Below are 24,192 nucleotides of genomic sequence, written 5' to 3' on the forward strand. Positions count from 1 at the left end.
GGCTTGCAGGCTGTGGTCCAGCTAGTCGAAACAATTGCTGTCTACCAATGGAAGGTTCAAGAATCCATTAGTTGTGCAGTCCAGGAGGCTGAATATCTCAGCTGTTCTTCAGTATATGCTGGAATCCCAACGAAGTAGGCTCCGATGCCAGTGAAGGAATGGATTTGCCAGAGAGCGCAAGCAGGCAAAGAGAGCGAGCTTCCTTCTTCCATGTCCTTTATATGGGCTGCCAGCAGAAGGTGTGGCCCAGATTAAAGATGAACCTTCTCACCCTAAAAGATCTGGATTAAAGGTGGATCTTTCCACCTCAAAAAAATCCAGATTTAAAGTGGGACTTCCCACTTCAAATGATTTAATTAAGGGAAAAAAAATCCCTCATAGGTGTACCCAGGCACTTGGGTTTCAGTTAAATTCAGATGTAGTCGAGTTGACAATCAAGAACAGGCACCACACACCATGGTGCATTTTCTCTGTCACTAACACATGGTACTGGTGTGGTTTGTTTGTTACAGTTAATGGCTCACACTGGTGCACAATCCTTAGCTGAGGCCCATGCTTGTTTAGTTGCCTAATGTTCAGAACCCTCCTGTAGACATCTGTCCTTTCTTCTTCATCTATTTATTTTGTTATTATTTACTTATTTGTCAGTTTGTTTTTGAGACAAGGTTTCTCTCTGCATAGCCCTGGCTGTCCTGAAACTCACACTGTAGACCAGGCTGGCCTCAAACTCACAGAAATCTACCTGCCTCTGTCTCCTGAGTGCTGGGATTAAAAGCGTGCACCACGGCTGCCCAGCTTCATCTATTTACAGCGTCCAAACTAAAACAATCCAACCCTAGACATATCATTCTCCCGTAAATGGGTCAATAATATGGCTGGTAAAGACATTCCAAAAAGTCACAGCCACAATTTTATCATCATACTAAAAAAATCCTTATTGTTAATTATTCCATATTATCAAATACCCAGCCAATATTCTAATTTCTCCTATCACCTCAAATGTATTTTCACAATTGATTTGGGTCAGGGTCAGCGCCACGTCTGCGTCTTATACTTCTAATATCAATATGGGCCCAGGGACACTCAGTCTGCGCCGGGGGCTCCAGGAGTGCTCCTTATTCTGTTGACTCTGTTCAAACTGCTCTAGCTTTCCTGTTGGTGTTTTAGTTTGCCTGTGGCCAGCTGCCACTTCTTTCTTCCATACCCTCTCTGTTGTGTTTTTAGACGTGTTTCACAGTTTTTACTTCCTGCCAGTTCATCTTAAATGTTTTGTGCACTCGTCCTAAGGTCAGATATCGTCCTACTGAGTGCTGGTTCATTTGATAGAACTCTGATGATAGCCGCAAAGAGGTCTAGGCATGCTCATTGCCTCTGAGCTGTCATTACTTCTAGGTCCTGTCAGCTGGTACAGCAAGGAGCTGTATGGGGGGCTGGAGAGATGGCTCAGTAGTTAAGAGTATTTGCTGTTCTTCCAGAAGACCTGACTTTAATTCCCAACATCCACATGGTGGCTTTCAACCACCTGTAACTCCAGCTCCAGAGGACAGAATGCCTCAGGTCTCTACAGGCACTGGCACTCACATATATATACACAAAGATAAATACATAAACCTTAAAAAAAAAAACCAAAAAAAGTATGGGTGTATACTCTAATGACTTAATTACAAATAAATATAAAGTTGTATGTGTAACCATTTGTATCTATAGTAAGTTAAACATGAGTTCACATTGATTGGTTTGGCCTTTTTGATTCTTGAAAAATTATGAGTGTGTGTGTGTGTGTGTGTGTGTGTGTGTGTGCGCGCGCGCGTGCGCACGTGTGTGTTTGTGTGTATGGTGTGTGTTCATATGTGCTATGGCACATGCCTGAAACTTATAGGACAACTCCATGGAGTTGGTCTTCTATTTCTATCTTTATGTGGGTTCTAGGAATCGAACTCAGGTAACCGGGCTTCTGCGGCAAGTACCTTTACCCACTAAACCATCTGGCCAGCCAGGTTTGGCTTTTAATTCTGTGTGTGTCTGTGATGGGTTGGAGATATGGTGTTGATAATTGTTAAAACTGTATTGCATGTAAATGGAAGTGGAGTGAAGAATTGGTTGTTCGTTATTTTATTATTTCTATTTTGTGGGTGTTTTGAAGTTTCTGTACCAAAAACAAACGAACCACTATTAATAAAACTAGAGCAGGGGCACTGGGGTGACGGCTCAGTCAGTGAAGAGCTTGCCATGCAAGCGAGAGGACCTGGGCTCAGGTCCCCAGGACCAACCTAAAAAGCCAGGTGTGGGGAGGGGCCTAGAGTCCCATTAATGGGGAGGTGGACACAGACTGATATCGGGGCTTGTTGGCCAGCTAGACTATCCAACCAAGGTTCAGTCAGAGCGTAAGGTGAAGTCTGATTGAGGAGGGCACTCAGTATCAACTTCTGGGTCATGCACCTGTATATCAGTGTACACACAGAGAGCTATGTACACACAAAAATAATATCAGAGTTGAGGAGGGCACCTCTGACCTCCCTGACACCAGTGAGCACTGTGAGCTAATTTCCAAGTACATAGTTAATTCAACATCAAAACCTGAAAAGATGCACACTGACGAAAGTAATAAATGACAGGTATCAAAAAGGAAACTTCTAGGAAAACCTAATAAAAGGAATATACAAGTGATAATTTACTGCAATAGCAGATAGAACACACATTTCAGGGCTAAGAGTGCAGCTCAGTGGTATGGAAGATGTGTGCTCAGCATGTACAGAGCTGTGAGTTCACTTCATAGTGAGCATGAGGCTCATACTGACACACACAAGGCTTGAACTAATACCACACACACACACACACACACACACACACACACACACACACACGAATTTCTACTTCAATAAACTGTGGGACTATTTCTATATTTCTATGTAATTGCTCTTATCCAAATAATTGTGCATTACCGAGTAAAATCTAAATAATGTTTGGTATACTCTTTTTAAAAGAAAAATAAGTATTGAAAGCTAAGTGGTTTGTATTAAAAACAATAACAAAAATGCTGACATTTTCAACCTACAAAACAAAAAAGCCATCTAGGAAACTCTGCTGTTTAGAACAGCTCACTCCCTGAGGTCCTAGATGTCTCATATTACACCTTCACTTTGGCTACCCAAGTCTCCAAAAACACTTATAATTTATATATCCATGAAAGGGCACATTTAAGGGCACAAGAGAATCTCAGGTTTAACTTGAAAAGAAAATCAACAAAATCAATTCCTGTTGTACAACTCTGTGGCGGGAAAGCTCTACAGAAAAGACAACCTGTCCCAAGCCAGGCATGATGGCTTGTGCCTATAATCCCAGGACTGCAGAGGCTCTAAGGAAGGAAGACTGAAGAGTTCCAGCCAGCCTGGGCTGCACAGTGAGACCTGTCTCAAAAAGAACAATTCAAACAAGCAAGCAAGCAAGCAAACAAACAAAAAACCCCCACTGTTTTCAAACTCTGTTCTGATTTAAAAAATATAATGCGGATTATATCTGCAAAAAGTTTCATTGAATACTATGATAGTTTTTCTCCCTTTGCAAAACAAAAAAATATAAAGCCATATTAATAAACTGAGTGTTAAGAGGGAAAGTATGCATTACTTAAAAATGTATTTGAACCAGTGAATGTTTTACTGACTAGCTCAATTTGTTCAAAGAAATGCTTCAAAGTGAAACTTCTCTCCCTAATTCAGACCGAAGGTAATGGGATGGTGTGTGTGAGATTCCATCTTTTCCTTTATGTCAAGGACATGCAAATAAACAAAAGTTATTTTTTCTTAAATGCCCAGCACAAAGATTGCTCAACAGGGCTGAAGCACCATTTTCCTGGGGTCAGGGAGCTTGGAGAACTGATAGCCAGTGACTGCCTTCCATGGTGTCTCACAGCCAACCTGTTACCTGGTTGTTAGTGCTTAAACCAATTTGGGAAGTAACCAGCAGCTAAAAGGCAGAACTCTCCTAACAGGACCTTTATGGAGTGAGATGTTCCAGAAACCAACCCCTAGGCACTGCATCTCCCATTGGGGTGCAGAACATCTTCTGGGCTTATTTGAATAATTTATACAGAAGACTAAAATAGACGGGATCCTGTGGAAATGTGACTAGCAGAAACTAGGTAGCCTTCTCTTCCAGCAGTCTGGGCAGCTACCATGAAACACAGATAAAGCCCCACACTTCAGTGCACAGCATCTGGCTTGCTCTGTTCCCTGTGAGCTGAAGGGCTTCTAGAACCAGATTTCTGTTCTGAGCTTATAGAATTTACCAGAAATGATCTGGAGAGGAATGCCAAATTGCATGTTCAGCCCTCTCTGCAAAAAACAACATGTTTTCCAGACATAAGTGAGAGTCTCAAAATGCTCAGCTCAGGTAATATCTCTCTAAAGACCAACAGTCACATCATGTCCCTGCTCTTCACTGAGGCCAGCCAGCCCCCCTTCTGCCATAGTCCCTCCTCTCCCACCATGCCAAGCAGAAAGCAGTCTCCTTTCCCACAGAGAACCACAAGCCTGAAGCTGAAATAGGTTGCGAGCACAACTGCTTTGGAGTTCTTCCCACTGGGCAGTCTTCAACAGTAGCACAGATAGACTCCCTCATGCAGGAAACCCAGCTAGAATGAGGAATTCCAAGATTCTTTATTAAGCACAGTGACAGGATACTCAGAGTCTGGGGCTGGCACCTTTGTTTTTCCTTGTTTGCAAAGCAGAAATAATGATACCCAGCTCAGGGGCTCGAGTATGGGCTAATTAATGATTGTATGGTGCTAATTGTAAGCAGGCTTCATGGCACCAGCAGGTAGCATGCCCTTGAGGAATGGTATGTATTAATTACATAGTGTTGAGCCCAGCACAGCTGCGTCAGTCACTGGAAGGAGGGTGGTCTGAACATAGCTACACTCACTTCATTGAATGATTCCATCCTGGCCTTTGGGTTCCTACTCTGCACTCATCTTCATGAAGCACAGATGTTTTATTTCTGTTCCTCCAGTGTGTCCCGTGAGGGAAGGGCACGCTGGAATTTTAGTTCTGGGTATGTCACCATGCCCATTTTTACCTGGCTGATACTGAACTCACTGGAGAGAAGAATAGCAGGAAATGTCCCCAAGCAAAAGAAAGGACTCAGCTTGGCAGTCCGAGTACTCAGGAGCATCCTGGCATAGGTGACAGCCAGAGTGTGGCCCTGAGGCAGAGCCACCAAAGCTGTTCGTTATAAAATTGCTTCCTAACCCAAAATGGCTTTCTGCTATGTAAGATATCTACGAGGGGAGATTTTTATTTTTTTTTTTTAATGTTGTTAATTGGGGGCGGTGGATAAGAAAGGAACAAAACAGGTTTTGGACTTAACTGCCTAAGAACCTTTACAGGATGGTTAGTACCAGCAATTGCTGCCCTGTGCTGGAGAGGAGCAGAGTCCCTTACTACTGTGTCATACTGAGGTGAGCAAATCAAACCCTGTTTAAAAACTAACAAACTCCTAGTGCCTGCTAAGTGTTAAGAGGTCCTTGGGAAATAAAGTAATTAGGGAAGTTAAATTGAAATAGAAGAAACAGAAAGAGTATGCCTTCCCTCGGTTGAAAAACTTTACGGAGCACTCTGTGTGTACCAGGCACAGTGTTAGGAACAGGGACAGCCTCGAGCAAGAGTCGGAAATCCCTGCTTCCTGGTTCATGTTGCAAGAGATGGAAGAGAGACAAAAACAAACAGGAAAATGTCACACAGTGATTTGTACTCTGTAGACAATTCCTGTAGGCTGAGGTGTCAGAGTGGCCTTCCTGCAGAGGTACCATTTAAAGGAAATGTGAACGGTGAGTGGCAATCAGTCCAAAGACGCCCCAAGGCATGTTCCAGGCCAAGCAAATAGGGGATGCTGTATCATTCTCCCAGCGAGAAAGAGTTCAGGTGGGATAAGGAGGTGCGGCAGGAGATGGGCAGTGAGGGTGGCAGGAGATGGGCAGTGAGGGAGGCAGGGCACACGGGGGTCACAAGGGACAGGAGGTTCTGTTCTCAGCAAATAGGACGCCTGGGACACAAGCAAGAGAATGAGGAGACATGATTGACACACACAAGGTGGTCCAGCTCCTCTGTGCGGAAAGGACAGTGACCAGATTGCTGCCACGGCCACAGTCTTTGACCTGCAACAGCTACTTGCTTATTTTTGGGAAACACAACAACAGGGATCACATGGTGTGCCTTGTTTCATAGGTCACATCTACTTATCTGCTGGGAGAATAAAAGGACCACACTTTTTTGTGAATTGGAACTTTCCCATCCCATTGAATAACATGGCAGTCACGGTCAAACATCCACTTCTGGGTCTGGACTCTGAATCTCCAACACCCCCTTTTTCCTGGTCCTTCTGCAGACATCATTCTGTTACCTCCAACCACACCTGCCGCTGGTTACCAGGCGGTTAATGACAAATCATGCTCTTTCCAGACACCAGCTTACCTCTTTCTCTACAAAGAAAATTAACTCCAGCATGAATTTCTAAATGTGTCATTGCCATGTTCTTAACCGACAAAAGTCTTTTACTCTACAAAATAATGGCCACCATGCTGGACACCCCAATAACCTGCCCTTCCTCATTGTGAAGTCCTTTCAGTCCTGTCCTGTCTCCTTTGTGTTCTTCTTGGCTTCTAAAACTGCCTGGATTGTCCCATCTTACCAAGGAGCCTCCCCCAACAGTGCCTGTGACCCCCCCAACAGCCACGACCCACCCATTCCGGACTTCTCCATCAGTCTGAAGACGAAACTCAGGCCCCGCTTCCAACATCGTGTCTTTAATTATCTCACTTGAGCAAATGGCATATAATTTGTCTTCAAATCCATTAATGTATCACGTTGTACACAGAGGCTATCTTCCCCAAATCTGAATGTTCTTTTGAAATATTTCTGTTTCCAAAGAGCTTTTCCCATGGGGTGGAAGACTTGGAGTAAGTTCAGAGCAGCCTGGCCACCTGCTTCTACTCCCATGATCTTTAAGAATGATATTAGTCCTATGTCATTCTTTTTGCCGAATCTAATATCCTTCTTTTACCTAATCTTTTGAATTTTTTTTTTACATTTTTTGTTTCCGTTTGAAACTTAATCATTCGAGGCCCACGATCAAATGACAACTTCCATTTAACTCTTACAGACAACCTCCAGTTCCGTGATTCTGTGAGTCCCTTCACTGCTACTTTCTCTGAAGCTGCTGGAAGTCTCCCACCCCTCATGAAAAGCTCCTGGAGACAGAAGTATTTTGAAGATTTGGGGAAGATGGTCTCTGTGTATAGCATAATAGTTTTGATGGCAAAATATATGCTATGTGCTCAAGTGAGATAATTAAAGACACATTGCTTCATGTCTGTCGTGGTTAGATTTTGCTGACAAATGAATTTTGATGTTAATTTACAAAATTTAATAAATTAGTAACAGAAAAACCTTCAGCTTCTCATTTGTTCTGAAAATATTCTGAATCTCTCTAGCTAGTTCTCAAGTGACTACTTCAAACTCAGCATCCTCTAGAATGATCAGATGGATTCCCACGTGAGCCAGTTCCCTTCTAAAGCCTCAAGCTGGTCACCAGGAGCACGTCTCCAGCCCTTGAATGTAAATGTTTAAAATCATGTCTGTCCACTTTTGTTCACACAACACAAGGGATTTGTCATTCAGTGTCTTGACTTTACCTCACACAAGAGCCTCTGCCGCCGTTCAAACCTACAGTTTGGGTGGCCACATGAGCAGCTTCTGAGAGTCCCTCCCCACCTGCTTTCAAAGCTTTTTATTTCCTGTATACACCTTTTCCATTATACCAGGAAGACCGACGCCACTGTTTTTGACATATTTCATCTATTATAAAATATGTGTCTTTGCTTAAGACCTCACAACAATTTCTCTGTCTGCATTTAACAAATGGACTCCCACCCAACATGTGTGTGTGTGTGTGTGTGTGTGTGTGTGTGTGTGTGTGTGTGTGTGTGTGTAACTACTCCTCAGTTTCCTTTCTGTGCCCCCTTTTCTGCCCAGAGACAGTCTCCTTGGATCAGTTTGTTCTCTTCTACATTCAACCAGCACCTTTATTCTGATGCTTTTCCTAGATGCATGAGAACAAGGCAGTATTAAATATAACCAATACAGTGTATCTTAGTTTTAAATCTGAATCACTGGTCTGTCATTTCTTTTAGCCTTGGTTTAGGCTAAGCGTTAGTAACATAAGATAATTCTTTATCTTTTCTCATTCCCTTTCTTTCTGTTGCAAGAAGCAGCTTCTAAGATAACCTGTTATCTTAGAAGTGTTAAGTGAATGAGTAAATAGCATGCATACCAACTGAGGGGCAAAGGACAAGACAGAGGCAGAATGTCAGCAGTAAAACTGCACAAACAGAAGGGACTGGGGAGATGGCTCAGTGATTAAAAGTACATATCATTCTTGCAGAGGACCTAGTTCAGTTCCCAGCATTCATGTAGGGCAGTCCACCTGTAACTCCAGCTCTAGCGTACCCAACCCATTCTTCCAGCCTCTGAGGGCAGGATACCTGAACTCATGTGTACATATCTCCACGCAGACATGCACATATAATTAAAATTTAAAAAAATAGTCAGGTATGGTGGCACACATATTTACTTCTAGTACTTGGAAGCAAGCAGGGATCTCTATGAATTCAAAGCAAGCCTGGCTTGTATAGGAAGCTCTAGGTCAGCCAGGACTACACACTGAGACCCTACCTCAAACAAAACAAAACAACAACAACAAAACAAAAACAAAAACAAAACAAAAAACCAAAAAAAACCCAAATCCAAACCAAAAAAATAACAACAAAAGCCTGCAGAAGGGCTAGGGCCTGTGCTGTGGAATAATCTTTTCATATACTGTAAATATGTATTACCCTCATTGGTTAATAAAGCTGACTGGCCAATAACTGGGCAGGTAGAGGTTAGGTAGGACTTAAGGACAAAAAGAGCATGGTGAAGGAGGGCAGAGTCACCAGGAGACATGGAGAAAGACAAGATGAACATGCCATGCTAAAAACAGTATTGCCACGTGGTAGAGCATAGATAAGAAATATGGGTGAATTTAAGTTGTAAGAGCCAGTTAGTGACAAGCCTAAGCTATTAACTGAGCATTTATGATTAATATTAAGTCTCTGTGCATTTATTGGGGGAACTGGTGGTCTTGAAGAAAAATTCTACATATAGGCCTGTTAGTGGCTTTGGGTGGATGCTGAGCACATGGTGACTTTAAGCCCTTCCTTCATTTCATGTACTCTGACCTTCTGATGGTTCTTCTGAGTTCTTTTTGATCCACCCAACCCTCTCATTACTGTTCATGCTCTGAAATTACATATGGCTCCATTTTCTACTTGGGATGATAGCCACTGCACATGTACTCACAACCTTGACAGAAGTTGCTATTGCAAGGATCATTTTTCATAAACATGAAGGTATATAAGATGACTCATTGTAACATGAGGTCAAAGTACCAACTTAGTCAATTGCTCTCTTCTCTAGTAATTCCAACTCGATTATCATTCTGCTTAGTGGCTTTATAGATGACTGGGAAGAAAGGACATATCTAAACAGTTAAGATCACTGATGCACAGATAAAAATAAAATGCAAAAGCAATTAAACTTAAGAGTGATATTACAAATCCTGTAGGGACAGGAAGCTTACTTGAATGTAAACAATATTTATAAGAAATAATAGATAATATGAGTATGCAATAGTAGAGCAAAAAGATCTGGGGATATGGGGGGATTTAGGAAGCTAATGGTATCAACATGACAAATTTTCATTTATTTATAGAGAGAATACAATTCGTAGGAGTTAGTTCTCTCCTTCCACTGTGCAGATTCTAGGGAACAAACTCAGGTTGCTAGACTCAGCAGCAAGCACCTTTACCTGCTAAACCATCTTGTCAGCCCCAAATCTGTTTCTTTTAAAAATGTAATATGAGAATAAAGTGAATTAATAAAATTAGTTCATAAAATCAGATACTAGAGGCAGAAGAATATTATGTATAATCTATTCTAGTTGTTTCCAAGAGTTTTTCCAGCACTTCAATATTTCATTAAAAAAGAAATCTGCACAAATTCAGACAAATGTCAAAAACAGACACAAAGTGGTGGTGGTGGTGGTGGTGGTGGTGGTGGTGGTGGTGGTGGTGGTGGTGGTGGTGGTGTGGTAGTGGAGTGTCCTCTGAGCCTTGAAGGCAGGGCCTGAGGCTGACAAGCCCAATTTCCTCTCCCAACCAGCTTCCCTTTCCTTCAAGGTCTGGGAGGCATCACAAGAAGTTGAGGCACAACAAAGCACCATCTAATCCAGCTCCCAGCCACTCATTTTCAGAAGCCAAAGCCAGTGAGCTCTGATCTTCAGCTGCATTGATGCTTTATTTCCATGGAGACGGCCTGGTGACCCAACTGGACCCCCTGAAGATGGAAGGAGAGGATTCAACAAAGTTGTCCTCTCACCCCCGCACAAAAAACAATACACTTCATTTTTTAAAAGATGTTAAGTTCACCAGGCGGTGGTGGCGCACGCCTTTAATCCCAGCACTTGGAAGCAAAGACAAACGGATCTCTGGGAGTTCGAGGCCAGCCTGGGCTACCAAGTGAGTTCCAGGAAAGGCGCAGAGCTACACAGAGAAACCCTGTCTCAAGAAAAACAAAAAAACAAAACAAAACAAAACAAAAAGATGTTAAGTTCACTGCTCTAAAGAAATCACTTCCTAGTGGAAAGAAACACCATTTCTAAATATGGAGAAATTACTAGAATGTTACAAAATTCCATGAGGACACGAGCAATGTCAGAGAAGACTCCAGAAACCCAGAGAACCTTTACAAATAAGGTAGTATTTAATCAGAATTTAAAGATAAATACATATTTGGATTATTACAGTTTTAAAATAAAACAAAAACTGAAAGATGGCTCTCCCCAAAAGGTTACTTTTTTAAATTTACTATGTATATTGTCACTTTGTACAGTATTTAAAAATCTAATATTTTTAATTAACATGTGCATTATGGTGAAACATTACCCAATTCCCAAATTCTTAGACGTTTTCCTTTCCCCATGAGGACTGAACTGGGGATTGAGGGCCCTGTGCATGCCGGGTAAGTACTGATACTGCCGCCCCAGCCTGGTTACTGTTTCATTTAGAGACAAGGTCTCTAAATTGAAGAGGCTGGATTTGAACTCATTCTGTAGCCCATTTGAACTTCTGAATCTCCTGCCTCAGTTTATTAGGTATCTGGGATTACAGGCCCGTGCCCCCAATCCTGGCTAGAAGTTAACTATTCTTTGTTTGATTGTTTGGCTGTTCTGGGGTTCCCTATGTTGACCAGGCTGGACTCGAACTCACAGAGAGCCTCCGGCCTCTGCCTCCCGAGTGCTGGTATTAGAAGCATGTGCTACCACTCCAGGTCTAGACGTTAACTCTTGAAGGAAGAACACTTTTCTTAGTTTTTAAGTTATTTTAGGCAAAGATCATCAGAACACCTGAGGGCCCTGATTTGAGTGGAATCATCATTAACAGGGAGATACTTTAAAGTGGATGTTTCAATACCAAGGACCTAATCTCCCCGCCTCTCTCTTAACCCCTTGTTGCTCAGGGCTCTCAGTAGGGTCACCTTAGGGAGCAGCCTGCCTTCTCTCAGGCTCATAAGACCTTCACTCAGTGAGCTGGGCACGGGTCCTGGGATCCCTGTGTCCTGAGGTGACCCAGCTTGCCTGTAGTTACTCACAATCACAGAGCTCTTTCCTAATCACAAGTTGTCACCAAGGCTCTGGGCATCTAAGTTAGTGTTCCTGGTCGTGTTTTCAAGTCACAAACTTGACTTTTTCCCAAGTTCTTCTGGACATTTCCTTCCAAAGTGCTGGTTGGAAATCATTAAAAAATATCTCTAGAGAGTTGCTAATTAGCCAATAATTAGCAAAGACCATGAATCTATGTATAATGACTTTAGGCTTCTCTCTAGGTACTGTTTAAAACTAAGAATCTCCAACTTTGAGGATCATCTGGCCCAGAGGCACAAGAGGCACTCGGAGGCCACAACAGTAAAACCAACAGTTGTGGGAATAAATAATGATTAAGAGCCAACATCCCGAGAATAGGACACACCTGAAAGGATGCTCTGACTGATGTGGTTGGAGAAGGGCCAACATCAAATGCTTTATTCTATCTTGAACTGTCAGTCAACACTTCGACATCTTTCAAAAGTGTGTTTATGCGTATATGCATACAAACACACACACATCTTTAAATAAACTGCCTGTTTCATTCAATTATGGGTTAGATCAGTACTCTCTGTCAGGGAAAAAAAAAAGAATAGATCAAAAGTTTATAGGACACGCTTTTTCCTAGAGCATATTACAAAACAAGGCTGACACACATTTTATGCATTCCAGCCAACAGCTTCAAAGTTCCCCGGCACAGAACAAAGCAAATGTCTATATACGATCACAGGTGCAGAAGAAATGAATAAGCATCAAAGCTGAGTGCAGGCTGCTGGCAACAGCCTCTGTGCTTTACAGAACAGTACAGGTCCCACACACAGGGGGTGGGGATGATGGGGAAACCATCGAGGCAGAGAGCGAGAGCCATCTCTCCGTCTTACAGCTGGTGAGATGTGGTACCCAAAAGGCAACTTTGAGCTGAGGATTAGAACCTGAAAACAGGCAATAGATAGAGCTCAATGGTAGAGCTCTTGCCTCATACGAACAAGGAAGACCCTAGGTTTGATCCCCAGCCCTGCAAACAACAGAAACAGAATCTGAAAATGATTGCCCACTTTTCTCAAATGCCACTTCTCAAAGCATCTTGATGTATTTTTTGAGACAGGCCCTCCTGTGTCCCAAGCTGGCCCCAAACTCACTCTGCACTCCAAGATGACCTTGAATTCCTGCTTCCATCTGAGTGTTGGGATTACGGGCATGTGCGGCCATGCCTAGGTTATGCAGAGCTGGGGATCGAACCCAGACCCTTGTGCATTTCAGGCAAGCATTCTACCAACTGTGCTGTGTCTCTACTCGCCCCAAGCATCTTTGTGGTTTATTATTATCTACCTCCAATAAGACTTTGGTACTCTGCAGATGAGCTCAGCACAAAGGAAAATAGCTTTAGAGAAAATAGGAAGTAAGTTTTATTTATATTTTTCCAACAAAAGTTTCTGAAAAACTTCACATAGAGAGGGCTGAGCCTCAGAGAACAATACCCTGTAGTAATGAGATTCAGTTGTATTTACTTCACTAACTAAACTATAGCCAAATAGAAGAAAAATTAACACATGCAAGGGGAAGAGAGGAGCGGAGAAGAGAGAGAAGAATGTGTATTTTAATTGTACTGATCGGGATATTGACAGATGCAAGACTAAAATGTTTAGCAATCCACAATAGTAATAAATGCTGGCTCCCACTCACCTGCTTCATATTTGAACACCTTTCGAGAGATGCTGTAAACAAAACAAAAAGCCCAATGCCACAGAAGACTCTCAGTAAGGACTCACCTCAAGATCCCGGTCACAGCACCTGTTTCTGGAATTTTCACACCTATTCCGGGAGTCAAGGCCCCTGTTTCGAGAGTCGACACTCCTGCTTCGATTGTTGGCACACCCATTACACCTGCCACAGCCACAGCCACAGCACGTTCGACCCCCCATTGAGGTGCTGGAGTAGATCAACCTTCAGATTTGCTCCAAGAGGGAACAGTAAGTGCTACGGAATGTGAGCAACACCCCGGCCACATATGCAGCCAGGGAGTCTCCTGACAGTCCCAGAGTGAGGGCACAGCTCCCACAGAGAGACTTCTGGTCAAAACAAACACTCTGCTGAGACTAGGAGAGACCCTGTCTCCATTCAAAAGAAGGCCAGGCTCAACGGTGTCATCTCTCCAAATGAGAGCGATCCTCTCTTGACGGCCTCAGGAAAACAAGTGAGCATCACTGGCCGTGACGCCTCTTTATTGTAGGCATGATGTCACCACAGCTTTAATTTTCTCCCCTATTGCATTTGCTGGTAGGAATTCAGCTTCACATGTCAGGATGTCAGAACAATAACAGTAATTACCACTGTGCCGAGCATTGCATTGTCCCTGTGGTTTTGGACCACTGGTGATTCCTTAGAGCAGGTATGCTGGTCAGGACAGTCACCACTCAATGCTCCCAAAAGGAGGAGGCCTGTCTCCCCTGATGCTGGTTGCAGCATCCCAGAGGACCCCTCTTAAATGTTTTCAGACCCCGACTGTGAAGTCTTGGAAAGTTTTTGTGTCATATGCAACAAATGCACTTTTGTCTCCCTCTCTCCATTTAGAGAATGCGCTGAGTGAAGGACACTGCGGCTCTTCAACTTCCATGCCAAGAATTACAAGTCTCACAACTGCTTCCCCTTTGCCTGACAGTCCCTCTAAGGATAGAGAGGGGAAGGAGGGAGAGGAGAAGGAGGATGAGAAGGAGAGGAAGAGGGAGGAAATGATGCCACAGAAGATAAAAAATATTTCAATAAAAAACTTTTATCAAGGCTGGACGTGGTGGCACATGCCTTTAATCCCAGTATTCCAGGGGCAGAGCAAATGCGTCTGTGAGGCTAGCCTGGTCTAATAGCTAGTTCCTGGACAGCCAGGACTACAGAGAGAGAGCCTGTCTCAAGAAAAGAAAAAAACAAAAACTTTTGTCAGTGTGAAGCATCATGGATTGTCTCCACACAAACAAACCAGTAAAAACCCAAAGAAAGAACAGGAAAAGAGAATTCATTGCAAAAATATAAAATACCTCCCCCCCAAAAAAAAAATCAGGCTCATTCTTTTTTTTTTTTTTTTTTTAAATTTTTATTGATTTACTTTTCTTTTTTGAGATGAGGTCTTATTCTGTAGCCCAGATTGGCCTGGAACTCAAGAAAATCCTCCTGCCTTCGCCATTTCTGACTTTCAACCTCATTTAATTGAAGATTGCAAATTTAAATAACACAATATCAATAGACTGGCAAGACTTGAAAAGATTGGTTACATACATCACATGAAGAGAGAAAAACCAGGCACATTCATTGCTGGAGTATAAGCTGGTAAATCCTTTTTTATGGCAAGTCTGAGAATATATCCCAAAACACAAATGCTTTTAATTTATCAATTCTATTTCTAAGAGAATTTAGCTCATAGAACTAACAAAAACAAAAGACAATAAGGTGAAAAGTAGAACACAGGAGAAGTATGACAGTCTATCCATCATATCACATAGGAAGAATACTACCTATCACAAAGGGCACGTGGTACAGAGCGACTTGGAAAGAGGATAACCAAGATTTTTTAGTTAAGAAAAAACGAGTTATCAAGGTCATCCTCAAGTATATGTAATACGTTCCAGGCTAGACTAGACCACAGGTGACACCGTTGGGAAGAGAGAAGAAAAGAACAAATAAGTTGGAGAATTGTATGTGGTACTTGAACTTTCTGTTCATAGAATAAGGAGTAAGAGATACAAACCAGGCCAGTTACCTGTCAAGGTAGAAGGAGCCTCAAGCCTTTGTTTTGTATATTTCATTATTTGGACATTTCTTTTGCCACAAGAAAACAGAATATTTAGAAGAGAAATGATAAATATGCTACTGTGCTGTTGAAAAAACAAACAAACACACCCTCTCACAGACAAAGCCTTCTAGCTTGTCAGAATACAGGAAATGGACTGGCTTACATATATTTATGTGTTTATTTATACATATGTAAATAAACAACACCCACAGTGGCTACTTCAAAGGGAGAGATAGCATGTACTTGGGAAGAAAAGAAAACAAATCTCTCACTGAGCTTTCCTGTTACATCCTGGTGACCCTGACACCTTCAAATGTTCCTGACAGAAGAAGCAGCTTAGGGGAGAAGGGGTTTATCTTGCTCACAGTCATCACGTGGCAGGGACTGAGGGTGCCGGTCACACTGCAGTTAAGAGGAGTCTTCCCACCTCATCTAACCTAATCCAGAGCCCTTCACAGGCATGCCTGGAGATTTGTCTCCAGGGCCGTTCTAGATGCTGCTGAGCTGACAATCGCTATAAACCATCAGCGACCCTTAGAGTCTCCTGATCTAGCAAGAGGACTTACTGACAGCCCAGTAAAGGCTGACTCCAGAGCACACTTAAGGTAACTGGCAACACAAGGGGAAAAATGACCGGTTTTCCTGGGCAGAGGCCATCGATGGACAGCGTGTCTACAAGTATATGAAAGTGGGGATGCTTGGGCATGAGAAGAAGGGTCCAAAGGCAAGAGACTGGCCTGTAAAGGAAACCTGGGACCAAGCAGACTATCCCAAACAATGCAGGCAAGACGATTATAGTTTATAGCAAATCAGAGAGTCTGGGCAATCACAAATACATTCCTGTCTTACTTTTAATCACAATAATGCTTAAATTATTTCTCCTTCTTCAAAAACTGTTTGATTAAACAATATTTTCACATAGCTCCAGTACAGAAATGCAAACATACACACCATCAAAAGCTTGTGTCTCCTACCTGTTCATTTCCCATCCGACTCCTTCACAGCTAATTATTACCAGTGTTAACTAATTAATTAGAGACTTTGCATCTCCCTATGTAGAACAGACTAGTTTGGAATTTACAATCCTTCTGCCTCAGTCTCTCAAGTTCTAGAGTGTGCCTTCACACCATCATTACTAGCTTTTAATGTACACTTCTTTTTTGTTTGTTTGTTTTTGTTTTTCGAGACAGGGTTTCTCTGTGTAGCTTTGCGCCTTTCCTGGAACTTACTTGGTAGCCCAGGCTGGCCTCGAATTCACAAAGATTTGCCTGGCTCTGCCTCCCGAGTGCTGGGATTAAAGGCATGTGCCACCACCACCCGGTTCAATGTACACTTCTATATTCAATGCACTGACAGATATATGTATGTTCTATCCTAGTGTCTTTTGTAAAAGCTACAACATGCTGTTCACTCTGCTTCCTGTCTTAGACTTTTTGTTTTGTTGTCTGTTATTTTTACTCCTTAGATCAATAGTGACTAAGCGTAGACTCCTGCCGTGCAGACACCTTGAACTGAAAGATGGGTTGAGATGAAATGCTTACATACCTAGACAGTTTTCTGTTTTTGTTATTTTTAGTAGTAGTGAGTGAACCTGGAGCTTCACTCATGCTAGGCACAAGCTCTCACACTAAACTAAATCCCAGTCCCTAAAAGGACCTGTGTAGATAGGCCACGTCCCAGGTAAAGTGAGCGACTTCTTTAAGAGGGAAGCAGCAGGGATAAGGAGGTCCCAGGGTTTAGCAGTCTAATCACGATTCCAAATGGCACAGATTACCCAAAATAAAAGTCCCTGGGGCTAGAGAGACGGTTCAGCAGTTAAGAATGCTTGCTGCTGTTTCAGAGGACTGGAGCCCAGTTTTAAGGACTTACATCAGGTGGCTCATAAGCAACTATAATTCTGGCTCCAGGGGATCCTATACCCTCTTCCGGCCACCTCAGGCACACGGATAGACAGACATGCGTGAACATACATGCACACCCACTCGTGCATACCCACACACATACATGCACACACACACTTTAAAAAAAAAAAGAAATCCTAATAGGAAAATGCAATGTAGGATTGAGGTGTCTAGAAGAACGATGTTTTTAAGTCCTCGAAATAGTCACTGTGGGAAAGTTGAACCTTCATTAGTAAATGCCCTCATCTCAGCACTAGAGTTGGGTCTCGGCCTTAGGGTGTGGGAAAGTTAAGTTCTTCAAGATGATTTTTGAACTATTTTTAGTAAAATTGGCAGCCAGAGTGCCTTAAGACAGCATGAGAACCTAGCGATGTTTCTGTCCGGTTTTGGGACAGCTTTCAGAGGGAGACATGCCACTATGGCCTGTGGGATCGTGTAAGGTAGGGTAGGGTTAAATTTGAAGGCCTCTTAAGCACAGTATATATGTTGATCTGCTGGAGGGATGAGGTTGAGGATTGGGCACTCAATGAGAAAGCAGTGGCCTGGTGATGTTACCTTTGTAATTAGAAATCTTTATTTCCGTGTACACAAGCAGTTATAGTAAACATCATCTTATTTTAATGGAAGGATTCAATATAGTATTACCAGCTTTAAGGAATGTTGTTACAGCACTTTAAAATTAGCAACAAGTAAATATAGTGGCATAGAATATGTGGATCCAATATAAACAGTGAGCTCTGGGTTTAACTGAGATACCCTGTTTCAGTGAATAAAATGGAGAGTGGATCAGGGGAATTACCCATCAGGCATTCACGTGCACACACATGGACACACACATGGACACACATCACATGTACATAAGAAAAACAACCACATTGCTGATGATAAGAAAGGATATTGCACACTCCTCTTGTTTCCAGCCATCGAGTGATAAAAAAGAGAACGAGAAAGCTTATAAGAGCCTGGCTCAAGAATAAGAACAAGGGCTGGAGAGATGGCTCAGAGGTTAAGAGCATTGGCTGTTCTTCCAGAGGTCCCTTTGAGTTCAATTCCCAGCAACCACATGGTGGCTCACAACCATCTGTAATAAGATCTGATGCCCTCTTCTAGCCTGCAGGTATACATGCAGGCAGAACACTGTATACATAATAAATAAATTAAAAAAAAAGAATAAGAACAAAAAAGGAGGCAGAGAGATACTAGAGGGGTAGAAAAGAGAGCAGGGCGACAAAGAGAGAGAGACAGCAGTGGACCTCAGAGGCAGTTCTTCCATCAGTATTCGATCATCCCTGGGGAAGAGCATCACACAGTGTGGAACAGAGGTGACACTTGGGGACAGTGTGGCCTGAGCTGTTTCCTGCCTGTTCCCTTCTACCCGTTTTGTTCACACGGGGCTCCCATTCACTTGGCTGACCCTTCAAGCTCTGGCCTTTCCACCTTCCCTCTCTTCTCCCTTCTGGTGCCTCAGGGTCTCCCTTGGGTAAAGCCCAGGACTGCACCCCCCCACCCCCAGATTCTTGGCTGTAGCCTGAGGGTGTGAGCAGGGGCCCAGGGACCAAGTCATCGCTGTGAAGAGACAACGGGACTGCTGATGGCAATGCATGGCCAGCAGGGACACTGCAGAGGACCTGCCACATAGGTTCCTGGTGTGCAGAGGACCGCACTGGGTCTACTGGAATTGGCAGCTGTGAGCCACCATACTCAGTTTGCACTAAGAAGTTACTTTTTAATATAGAGCATTAATGAAGCAGATGTCTTTTGCATTTGGAGAGTCTTCTTTCACAACAAAATATCTTTTATTATGCACCCTCACTGATGTTATAAGTTATAAAGAGAAAGTGTATTCTAACTCCTCTGGGGCCTGGCAGCAACCTAGCCCTCATGGTGACTAAGGGCATCAATCTGTCCTCCTATACCACATATAAATACATAACAAAAGGTGTCTCCATACATATGAGGGAACACAGATAGCAAGAATACACATCTTTTTCCACCTCAGGGAAACGTTTCTTTTAAGAAAATATAATTAAATCAGAGATTGAAAGCAAGGCCTTGTGTATCCCAAGTATACAGAACATTCTGTGCAAATATCAGCCAGCAATTACTACCTGGGAGAGGTGTCCCTGTCTTTAATCTCAATGCTCAGGAGGCAGAGGCAGGAAGTTCTTTTGAGTTCCAGACCAGCTGGGACTACATAGTGAGATGCTGTCTCAAAAATAAATAGATGTACAAATAAAAATAAAAAATTTATAAAAAGAAAGAAAAAGAAAAAAAAAAAAGAAAAGCAGCTAATAACAACGCTGAACATCTGACCACAGGAAGAAGTCTAATGCTCTTTATGGGAATGAAGCACTAACCCCAAATACCGATGTCATAGTACTTGATGTGTCCAAAGTAAAAGGAAAGAGTAAAGAAAGATCCATGACAGTGAGGAAGAATGACCATGGCTGTGAAGGGGGACTCAACATACTCAATGAGACTCATTTACTATCATACGCTTCGACATATTATGTTATACTGTATACTATATGTTGTATATAATATACGTTTGATATCACACTGAATTAGATAATAAGTCATAATAGGTTATACACAATAAGCATAGCTATATAATAATAAGTATCTATATATAGTACATAATGTTCCTTATAAACATGCATTGTTTAGCCAAATGGGTTATTTTAAATGTTTTAATTACTAAAAGTATTTACTTCTGAGAACCATATATTTAAAATGAAACAGTAAAGCTAGCCGTGGTGGCACATGCCTTTAATCCCAGCACTCGGGAGGCAGAGGCAGGTGGATCTCTTTGAGTTCAAAACCAGCTGGTCTGCAGAGTCCCAGGACATCCAGGGCTATACAGAGAAACCCTGTTTTGAACAACCAAAAAACAAAATAAAATACAATGAATCATTACCTTTTTAAACATCGCAGACTCTGTAGATGAAGGGCCAGGCACCTCACTGGGGTTCTGAGGTAACTGTGGTTCCCCGCCATGAAGTGTGGCCTCTTGGGACTCCCCTTGGCTTCCATCTGGTACACCAAAAGCTCTAGAGAGGATGGAAACGGTCACAGCAATGAGCCATCAAGAGTATTGAAAACTGAAGAGACTTAAAGACATCATTGTAGACGATCCGGTACTCTTCCAGCACACAATAAGTAGGTCTTGATGCTGTCACCATGTAGTTAACTGAATTCTTTTACATCCCGTGTGAAAGCAAATCAGACAGGCACTCAGATAACCTGATGGGCAGAGAGCCTGGCATGAGGCACTCCACTTCATTTGGCAGTTTCTCGGTTGCTCTACTGTCATTGCTGTTAAGAAAAGGAAAACACAGCGAAATGTGATGACTCACACCTGCAATCCCATCACTCAGGAGCAGAGGCAGGAGGACTGCTGTGAGTTTGAAGCCAGCATGGGCTACAGAGCAAGACCTTGTCTGTGGTGGTACTGTGTTCCCCAAAATACATCATGCACCCTAATAAATTTATCTGGGGTCAAAGAACAAAACAGTCATAATATTAAACAAAGAGGCTGGGCGGTGGTGGTACACACCTTTAATCCCAGCACTCGGGAGGCAGAGCCAGGCGGACCTTTGTGAGTTTGAGGCCAGCCTGGTCTACAAACTGAGATCCAGGACAGGCACCAAAACCAAAAGAAAAAAAAAATCTGCAGGGAACCATGACCACGCCTAACAGCAACTTTGAAATCTTCAAAAGGATGATGGGACCCCATAATGACGATTCCACATGGACTATGGTAAAGCCATTAACAAACACCATGGAAAGATCGGCTTTGGACTACAAACTGCTCAGGACAATTTCGAAATGACTAGCTGAGATGGTTCAAATTCACAACTACTTGAGCAAGGACTTGAGACAGCCCTGCACTTTCCCATTATGCAGAGACTAGACAAATGATACAGCTAAATCTCTCAGGACTTGACAATTAACCCCAAAAATTTTCTTTTCAGGATTCCCTAAAGTTGCCTTTGCCTCCCAGAAAGCAGGAAGTAATTTTAAGAAAACGACGCCCACATTTCCAAGATGTGGGATGGGAGCTTTTGGTTGTTTAGTAAGTTATGGGTATTGTCATTGTTTATGATGGTTGGTTACAAGTTGTTAATTGTTAATGGTCAAGAAAAAAGCTGAACAAGGAGATTAGATTCAGAGTTTTTGTTTAAAAAAGAAAAAAGAGAATATAGATTTGAGGTAGATCATTGAATCAACCCTGAGAAAAAAAGATAAAGAAACAATAGGATAAATGGGTAGATCATTGAATCTACTCTTAAAAGAAAAAGGGGAAGATATAAAAATGACAAAAGGTAGATTATTGAATCTATTATGAAAAGAAAAAAGAGAATATGGTTATGATAAGATAAAAAGGGAGATTATTGAATCTACTTTTCAAAAGGAACTACTTGCTTTAAATAGGATAAGTAATGAAAAATTTTTGTCTGAATTTGTCAAATGATAATGGACTGGACATTGTTATATATTAATGGAGTTTTTTGTCTGAATCTGTCAAAAATGTTAATGGACTAGACATCGTTAATGCAATTCTTGACTGTATATCTTGTATATACTTGTTGGATATAGTTTTTCTTGTATTATAAGCTTTTTTTTAAAAATTTTAGACAAGAAAGGGGAAATGTGGTGGTATTGTGTTTCCCAAAATGTATCGTGCACCCTAACAAATTTATCTGGGGTCAGAGAACAGAACAGCCATAATATTAAACATAGAGGTTAGGCAGTGGTAGCACACACTTTTAATCCTAGCATTCCAGAGGCAGAGATCCATCGGGATCTCTGTAAGTTCAAAGCCACACTGGAAACAGCCAGGCATGGTGACTTGTGCCTTTAATCTCAGGAAGTGATGGCAGTAAGCAGAAAGGCGTGAGGACCAGGAACTAGGCTGATTAAGCTTTTAGGTTTTTAGCAGCGGTTCAGATTCATTTGGATGAGGACTCAGAGGCTTCCAATCTGAGGAAACAGGATCAGCTGAGGAATTGGTGAGGTGAGATGGCTGTGGCTTGTTCTGCTTCTCTGATCTTCCAGCATTCACCCCAATACCTGGCTCCAGGTTTGTTTTTATTAGTAAGACCTTTTAACATTCATGCTATACTTGTCTCAAAAACAAAACTCAAAACAACAAACAAGAAGTGACAAAGAAATGCATAGGCTTCATGAACACTGGAAGAAAGTGGACACGAATCTTGGCTGGCACAAGGACCTACCAGGAGTGGCCGGCCTGCGGACTGTGGGCATATTTGTCCCTGGCTGTGAACAGCTTGAAGTTTTATGGGATTTATTTTTGTAATTCGATTGTACCATTCTTGAGCATAAACTCTGTAGATGACAATGTCATGCCCCTACATCCAAAGGTTAGCCACACCTGACAGGCTCTGCCAGGAAAAGTTACTATTCCCAGGGTAATGAAATGTATCTGACTTAAACGATGGGAAGAAGCTATTTCCTTTAGCCATCCTCCTGCCATCTCATCACACACACATTTTCTTTGCTTCTACCACTCATTTTCTCCAAACACCTGTCCCTCGTACATTTCAGAAGCCATAGCCATCCAAAGTAGCCAGTCATGGCTGGTTCAATCCTAGTGTTCTGGTCCCTTTACCAGTAATCAATTTAGACATAGCCCAGGCAGATCTCTTTGCTGGCTGTTACCACATCACTTCATGTCTCTGTGACCTGTAAAGGGTTCATAGTCACTATGGTGTGATTCTGATGAATGAGACATGAAGGACATGGACTAGGGAAAGGTCCTTGTTAAAAGAAGCCTACAGGAAGGAACAACTCTCCTTCTTGCATGTTGTGAATATGTACGATAGACAGCTGACTTGGGACCGCTAGGCTGAGAACAGACTGAAAAGAAAGCTGGACAAATGCACAAGAGCAACAGAATCTTCGAACACATTGTTGAGCTGCTAAGTTATCGGCTCCAGCACCAGCTTCATCTCCTAGCTTCTGTGTTGGATTGATAATATCCTATTCTTTAAGCCACTTTGAGTTACCAGAGCATTGGAATTAATATAAGTGTTCATAGATTTTTTCTCCCCAATCATATGGTTGAGGCTAGAATAGAGAAAGATTTAGTCCTTTAATGAAAAATGCCAGTGAAGCAGGAAGAAAAGTACCATTCAAGGACTCATATTTCACAGAAGAAATTGAAACTTCTGAGAATTTCTACAGTGCCAAGGGTAAAGGGACCAAGGAGGCAATGTTTTAGAGTTCAGAAAATACAAGTATGATCCTCATCCCCTCACATTTGCTTCCCAAACATTGGGATTACAGGCAGGCACTACCATGTCTGGCACTATATGGGCATAATTTGGGGAAGTTTGCCCTTGTACATTTTTTGTTAAAAAAAAACCTATTCTTTGCATGACATAAAGTGAGAAAGTACATTAGAAGCAGCATTTTTGTCTTCCTTTTTAGACATAGCAAAAAAAAAATTGTGTCAGTAGAGGAAGGAATTGAACTAAAGGATCTCATAGACCTGTCACAGTGAGGTATTCTGTAATCCTAGCACCCAGGAAGTGGAGGCAGAAGGATTCTGAATTCAAGGTCATCTGAGGCTGCATAGGGAGACTCCAAAGGAAAAAAATGAAATTATATGATTTCTTTGGTTAGAACATAACTTCACTCTCAACAAATTTAATTCATGCAACATTTGATACTATGTATAAGTCATCTTGGGCTGTGTAGAGAAACTGCATCATAAACAACAACAACAACAACAACAACAACAACAACAACAAC

The 24,192-nt window shown here is 42.2% G+C and overlaps 1 protein-coding gene across 1 annotated transcript in view; it reads right to left on the reverse strand.

The window, feature by feature from the left end:
- The window catches only part of Crybg1 (crystallin beta-gamma domain containing 1), a 112,401-nt gene extending 91,946 nt beyond the window's left edge, over nt 1-20,455 (reverse strand). The window contains exon 1 of the mRNA XM_052751563.1: nt 20,333-20,455. Within this exon, the coding sequence (XP_052607523.1) occupies nt 20,333-20,344 (12 nt within the window). The 5' untranslated portion in view covers nt 20,345-20,455. The remainder of the gene's footprint in view (nt 1-20,332) is intronic.
- Between the last annotated feature and the right edge of the window lie 3,737 nt (nt 20,456-24,192).

The sequence above is a fragment of the Peromyscus californicus genome, unplaced genomic scaffold (genome assembly GCF_007827085.1).
Source record: "Peromyscus californicus insignis strain IS unplaced genomic scaffold, ASM782708v3 Scaffold_22__1_contigs__length_63687245, whole genome shotgun sequence".
Lineage (NCBI taxonomy): Eukaryota > Metazoa > Chordata > Mammalia > Rodentia > Cricetidae > Peromyscus > Peromyscus californicus.